General features: G+C 31.8%; 1 protein-coding gene across 1 annotated transcript; it reads left to right on the top strand.

Annotated features, from left to right (window-relative positions):
* Positions 1-671: 671 nt before the first annotated feature.
* LOC133313388 (protein DETOXIFICATION 53-like) lies at positions 672-6,734 on the top strand. The gene is made up of 2 exons (XM_061514749.1): positions 672-869; positions 5,331-6,734. The coding sequence occupies exons 1-2, from the start codon at positions 672-674 to the stop codon at positions 6,732-6,734; spliced, it is 1,602 nt and encodes a 533-aa protein (XP_061370733.1).
* Positions 6,735-7,579: the final 845 nt, after the last annotated feature.

The following is a 7,579-nucleotide window of genomic DNA, read 5'->3' as shown; positions in this document are numbered from 1 at the left end:
ATTTCTTTTCACGGGATTAACACTAAATTGTTATTAAGAAAAAAAAAATGGATGAAGCAAACAATAAAAGTAGAGTGGGGGTAGCAATGGCTATTATTTTAAGGAATTACAAAATTAGGTACAAGTATAAAGTAAACACAATGGTTTAGGGAATGTGATTAATCAAGTTGGAAAGAGTTTTGTGTGCTTCAACTGTTTTCAAGTCCCAAAACGCCTCTGCATAGTACCCATCTTCTTTTACAGTTACACTTCATATGCGCCATTGCCAAGGAGAGTTGCAAAGCTTAACGAGACATCCTTCAGTATCCGTACGTACACATCTTTCTTGTGATACCACGGTTTCTTTGTTTATTTATTTTTTAGTTAAGCTTTTATTTATAATATCTCAGTGACTAATGAAAACTCTTCTTTACTTTATGCATTCAATCATTCAAAAACCAAGTTGATTTTATTTCCTTTTTTCATCACTTTCAAGATCTTTAATTCTTTTTTCCCTTTGCTCTCTTGGGGGATGGGAAGGATTGATGTTTTTTCTTTTGTTTTGTTGCATTCCCTATGGTTTTAAATAAGTGGACAACATATCCATCTATGAAATTGATTTTGTTTTGTACTTTCTTTTGTTTTTTATAAGGTTCTTTGTCTATCCCGTTTGCAAAAGCCTTAGGATAAACATGTGCACTGGTACTGAATCTCGAGGAACTATAAATGCTGACCATGTATCAAAGGTAGAAGGAAACTACCATGAGGACAGAATGAGAACCATAGAAGGTGTGGAAAGAGCTTGCAGCTGTGGCACATTCATTCAAGGCCTTCTTCAACGCCTACATTGTTTCTTCACTGCCTTTCTTCCTAGTCTTTCTGTCTCTGAGGTTTGTAACTTATCTCTCTCTCTCTCTCTCTCTCTCTCTCTCTCTCTCTGAATGTGTTTTGGTTATGCAAACTGCTGAGTTTCTTCAATGTCTTGCTGTTTTTTTAGCTCCTTTTTGTTTAAAAGGTCGAAGGTATAAATATTTGAAAACCTCATAATCAATAGAATTTAAGGAATAAACTCGTGTCCTTAAATGTATGGAAGGAAATTATAAGAAACTATCAATATTTAATTTTTAGGAGTTAGTATTTGTTTTATTGGTTTGGGGCTTCGGGCTTTTGGCTTTTTATAGTAATAGGACGCAGTTTTAGTCCAGTATCTAAAAAATGTTATAAAATTAGCCTTTTTAAAAAATAATAATTATTCGAGCCATAATCCCTCTAAGTTACAAATCAAAGTAATTATTAATTAAGGTTACTATTGAGAAAATAATTTAATTTTTTTTAATTTATATATTTAAAAATATTTTTAAAATTTAGATGTAGATCAAAATATTTAAATTTCATAAAATAAATTATGTAACATTAAAAGAAAATATTATCAATTAATGACATAAATAAGGAAATATTAGTTACAATATATTAATTCAACTTTTTTCGTGAAGAGTATTTTGAGCATTTCTTTATTTAATTTCATTTTTAGTATATATATTAAGAGAAAGATCTGTTTACAAACTTTTTTTACAAATTACACTAAGTCTGACAGATCATACACTCTTGATTAAAATATGACAGGTCAAACATAATATAATTTGTAAGAATTTGTAAACAAAAAGTTTGTAAATATAACATCCATTTATATTAAACACACATCACTCCGTTATTCTCAATACTGATACTTTTTAATGAATGATAGTAATATTTTTTTTATATTCTCTTTATTATTGATTAAAATCATATGTTAATTTTTTATTTTTTATTTTTTGGTAAACTATCATATGTTAACTCTACTATTAAATAATCTGAGCTCATCATTATTAGTGAGTTCGTATAAGATTTTACTTACTAACAAAAGATAGACATACGATATTATGTCTATTTTTTTATACTTACTTTACTCTTTTTTTAATACCGTTAAATCATAATTTTAATTAATTCTTCATATTTTGAAATTATAATATAATAGTATTAAAGAAAATAAATAAAATAAGTATAAGAAAAAGATAGGCATATAATATCCTGTACCTAAAAAATAATAGTTAAAAAAGTGTCAACAGAGTATATTGTCATCATTTCTGAATGTGTTATTATCAATACTAAACCCATTTTTTAAATAAGTCATCCAACTATTATATCCAGATATAAATTGCTTGCTTAATTAGTAGAATAATCCAGTTGTGGAAAAAATTAAAGCACATATATGGCCATTGCTTAATAACTTATAATGAAAGGGTTATAATGAAAATAATAATATTTGTGGCTAAGTCGTACGGCATGGTTCCTTTACACCAATAATAATTGGGAAATATTACTTTCATTTCACATAGACATTTTATCTCATTTTCTCTCACTTCGATTTCTGCACCCCACCTTTTTTCTTTTTTTTCTTTTTTCTTACAATAGTGGGACCCATCCATTTTCTCTCTACAACATAAAATAATTATCTTATGTAAAATGAGATTAATAAAACCCATAACAATGAATAAAACTAACATATTCATGAATTGTTCACTTTCTTTACTTAATACATTCGTAATCTATGTGTCATTCTACGGCACTCTTGAATTCTTGTATCATTTTCAAATTAAAAATGGCAGACATGCCCATGAATCTGTTTTCCTATCTTTTCACCATATCTGGCACATTTCATTGTCGTGTGATTGCTGAGTCAGCAGTGTACTTTTAATAGCTATTATTCTTATTATTAAATTGTGCGCGTGCGTGTAGTGACATTCATAATAACCATGCATCAAATTCGGTCTCGACTGGAAAATTGAAGATACTCGTCGTACATGGTGCTAATAATATCGTGACACATAATCCTTGAATATCTTGTTTTTGGTGTTATAATCAATTTACAAATATGATCGTGATTTTCAAAACTGTCTATAAAGCTTATAACCTCATTTCTTTAACAAAACTACGCAGAAGATGCAGAACCTTGTCTTATAGCCTAATTGTATAACATGCTCATATGCAACTACAGCAATTTCTGTTTTTCGCTTGTCCTAAACTAGAGCCTATATCTGAGAGATCTGGCAGCAACTTTACATTATTACTATCACACTGTTTTTTACTTTCATTTTTTTTTCTCCTTTTTCTTATTACAACATTAATATATGTTACTAGCATATTTTATGCACCTACAAAGTTATGGCAGTAGATTTTCTTTTTCACAACTTGACTAAGCTTTTCTTCTTTAGAACATGAATGAATTGAACAGTTCACAATACCAACCTAGCTAGCTACCCTCAGTCAATTATTCTCCAAGTATATTGGTCCTGTTTCCTCTCCGTCTTCTCCTTTCAAGATAGCTTAGCCAAACATCTTTTTTTTGGGTTAAAATAGTGTGTGAGATAAATATAATATAAATTTATTATTGTGATATTCACTTTAAATTTTAAATTTTTGGGTTAAAATAATTTTTTTTGCATAATATCAGATCCTCGTGACTAAGTGGTCCGTATCCTCACCGCTCTCTATCTTTCAAGTTAATTGAACTCTTGTGTGATAACACATTCTTGTGAGAAAACACATATTATAAAAATATAATATAAAATTATTAATATGGTAAAATTTAATTATTTTTGGTTGAAATGATTCTTTTGCTTAGTAAGCAAACCAACCCTATTTCATTGCAGTGGTTTTATATTTTCAAGTTGGTTTAATGGAAATTCCTTATTCTTCAAGACTAATGGCTTTATTTTTGGCTGTACACAAAATGAAGGCAATCCATGTAAGGGAAAAAAAGGACAACCAAATATTTCTAAGCTAGCTATATCATGCACTTGATCTAATAAAAAATAATCATAAGCTCAATTTTATTGAAAAATTATAAATAAAAGTTATAAAATATTGATAAAGTAACTTCGAAATGGACACTGTTGGAGTATTGATTGAGTCATAAAAATGTCTGTTGTACCAATTATGCTAATCATCAAGGTAATTCCAATGGACAACGACGCTCAGTTCTTGGTTCTCCGCCTCCTCCCCTCCGACCTTATGGTTCCAAAGAGAATGGTTCTCCTAACATATCTGCTTAAGAACATTTAAGTTATTATTATTACTATTATTATTATTTGTCTCATAATTTTGTAAATTGCTTGGTGGTTATCACTGAGGTACTTTAGATTATTGAAGGTTTATTATATGCTCAAAGGAGAACACACTACTCAGCTTTCATTCAATCTTAATGTTGATTAGTCTGTTGTAAGAGTTTTAATATCATTCTAAGCAAATTCAGATAACTCAAAGATGATTTCATTAAACATTATTAGAAGTGGAAAACAGGGATAAAAAAAAGGAGAATTGAAGAAGCGAGATTGTGGTTAAGCAATGTTAAACTATTGATATTAGTTATGAATTTTAGAGGTGTTAGTTTGGTTCAGCAGACAATGTGAATGAGGAAAGAGGATCTCCATCCTAAAACTGTTTATTCACTAAATAGAAAAGAGGGTGTTGATGAAGTCTCGTATTAGTTAGTAATATACTAAGTGAAAGGATCCATGAACTTAATATCTTAAGATTTTGGGTTGAGATATGGTGTTGGATCCACTTGCAATGATTGGTGTGACTTAGTTCATTGATTGTGGTCTCTAGTCATGAGCTCCCATTAGCCCTCCTCGAAGTGGTATTGGAGTCGGATTGGGCTCCGTTGAGGAGGAGCATACTAGTACGAGGTTGCTTACTTGAGGGAGAAATTGTTGAGATATTCAAATGTGATGGAAATCTCACGTTGGTTGGATCCATGAACCTAATGTGTGTCTAATCGACTTGCAATGGTTGGTGTGACTTAGTCCATTGCTTGTGGAACCCAACAATGGGCTAATGGGGGAGAGGGTAATATGGACCTTATTTAGATGAGAGCGTGTTGATATTTTTCTAGTTCAGAAGAGAGAGAAAAGAAAACATAGGCCCCACACACTTTTATGTGTGTATAGGAGATAAAATTATCTCTTACAATATAAGAAACAATAATCACATAAATAAATAGTATATGAGATTTCTCTTTTAAACTAGGAAACTAGGAATTGGAGGTTGATTTGTAATGATAATATATACATCATATTATGCGTCCCTACTTGGAAAAAAAATGGAGCTAGTCACATTGGTTCAAAATTTGAATATGGAAAATAGTATCATTCCAAAAATACAAGAATAAGACTTCTTAATCCTCACCCGTACCCTCAAAAATTCGGAAAGTGTTGTGCAACTATTTGACCTTTTATTGTTTGATAGTAAAATATGAACCTTAATATATTGCACTGCATTTGTTGACAAATGTGAAATGCAACTGCATGCAGGTTAAAGAAGAGTTTCAATCTCTTGCAAAGATTTCATGTCCCATAATACTGACTAGCCTAATGTTGTACTCTCGTTCTGCTATCTCCATGCTGTTTTTGGGTCGCCAAGGGAAAGCAGAACTAGCTGGAGGCTCACTTGCACTTGGTTTTGCAAACATTACTGCTAATTCAGTCCTCAAAGGCCTCACTATGGGAATGGATCCAATTTGTTGCCAAGCATATGGAGCCAAGAGATGGTCAGTTCTCAACCAAACCTTTTTCAGAACTGTATGTCTCCTCCTAGTTGTTACCATACCCATATCACTTTTATGGCTAAATATGGAGCCCATCCTTCAAATGCTAGGTCAAGACCCTGAAGTCACCAAAGTTGCTAAAGTTTACATGGTCTTCTCTATTCCAGAGTTGCTAGCTCAAGCTCATCTTCATCCATTGAGGACTTTCTTAAGAACCCAAGGCTTAACCACCCCAATAACTATAGCCGCATCTTGTGCAGCCCTATTACACCTTCCCATCAATTATTTCTTGGCTATATATTTGAATTTAGGGGTAAAGGGTATTGCATTAGCTACTGGTTTGAATTCAATAAACATGATTTTAGGTTTGTTGCTTTATATTATTTTCTCAAAGAAACCACTAAAACCTTGGCAAGGAGCTTCAATTCTCTCAGCCTTCCATGGGTGGATACCATTGCTAAGTCTTGCATTGCCTAGTTGCATTTCAGTGTGCTTGGAGTGGTGGTGGTATGAGATAATGCTCTTTCTTTGTGGTTTATTAAATAATCCACAAACCACAGTTGCCACCATGGGGATCCTTATTCAAACACTTAGTTTCTTGTATGTGTTCCCATTTTCACTAAGTGTTGCCTTGACAACAAGAATTGGTCATTCATTAGGTGCAGGACAACCCTCACGTGCCCAAACTACAGCCATAATTGGTTTGTTCATAGCATTTACACTTGGGATCTCAGCCTTCACTTTGTTGATGTCTGAGAAGAAAACCTTGGGAAAGATTTTCACTGATGAGACACAAATTATTGATATGGTCACAACTATTATTCCAATTTTGGGTTTATGTGAAATTAGCAATTGGACTCAAACAGTTTCATGTGGGATTTTATCAGGGACTGCTCGTCCTTATGTAGGTGCTAGAATAAATTTGTGTGCATTTTACCTAATTGGGTTGCCAGTTTCTATTTTTGCTACCTTCATATACAAATATGAATTGGTGGGTTTATGGTCTGGAATGTTAGCAGCACAGGTTTCTTGTTTTGTTATGATGGTGTACACACTGATTCAAACAGATTGGGGGCAACAATCTAAGAGAGCAGTGGAGCTAGCTCAAAGAACAACAGAGCAAGAGAATGTAAATGATGAGGAAAATCGGCTTCTTAATTCTGATCTATGACATTTTGAAATTCAATTTTTTGGGCAGTAGTGCAAGCCATCTCCTTTAATGAATTTTTTTATCATTATTTATTCAACGAGAGAAGTTATATTTAATACATTTTTTCTTTTACAATCATTTTTATGGTTGTTGAATCAAAATCAAATCAATGATTACAAAATAGCAATAAATAAAAATCGTCGATTTGATTTTAATCTAACAACTCTAAAAGTAATTGTAAAATGTTGTAAGGAAAATAAGTTATAAATATCATCTCTCCCTTATTCAATATGATAGGCAACAGAGAAACGTTCTTAGTTCATTGTTTTCAGTCATATATGATGTACATAAGAAAAGCATACATTGTGAACAACTCATTGATAATCAAGCCTTAGCAATATACCTTAGACTATACAAAATCATACCATTGACTTATTATTATATTACTCTGAAAATGCATGAGTTGTAAACATGAAAAAGAAAAAAAAAAACTACATTGGATTTTTATAATTTAAGCACACACAAAATCAATTATTGAACATAAGTTCCTAGGTGTGATATCCATTTAGTCAAAAACCGGCTCTTGAAATGTAAGTATTAAGACAAGAAGCTACCTTGCTTTGGATGTATTTGAACAATTTTGCTCTGTCATCCAACATATTTTATTTTGTGGCTTGTTCATAGTTATTGAATTCTCTCAACAACTCTATGCAATGGGTATTAAATTCTTTAAAGAAAATCATGTAATAATAATGCAAAAAGTGACGAACTGTCTATTCATATAAACCTCGTACCCGTACTTATGCCACCTTCTTGGTGACTACGGGGTTGCTATCAACTCGCACCGTTAATTTAGAAATTTAATA

The sequence above is a fragment of the Gastrolobium bilobum genome, unplaced genomic scaffold, assembly GCF_033153095.1.
Source record: "Gastrolobium bilobum isolate Gb01-03AN ecotype WA unplaced genomic scaffold, APGP_CSIRO_Gbil_v1 utg16668, whole genome shotgun sequence".
NCBI classification, from domain to species: Eukaryota; Viridiplantae; Streptophyta; class Magnoliopsida; order Fabales; family Fabaceae; genus Gastrolobium; species Gastrolobium bilobum.
The sequence above is the reverse complement of the archived record's forward strand: the minus strand, read 5'-3'. Positions and strand labels throughout refer to the sequence as shown.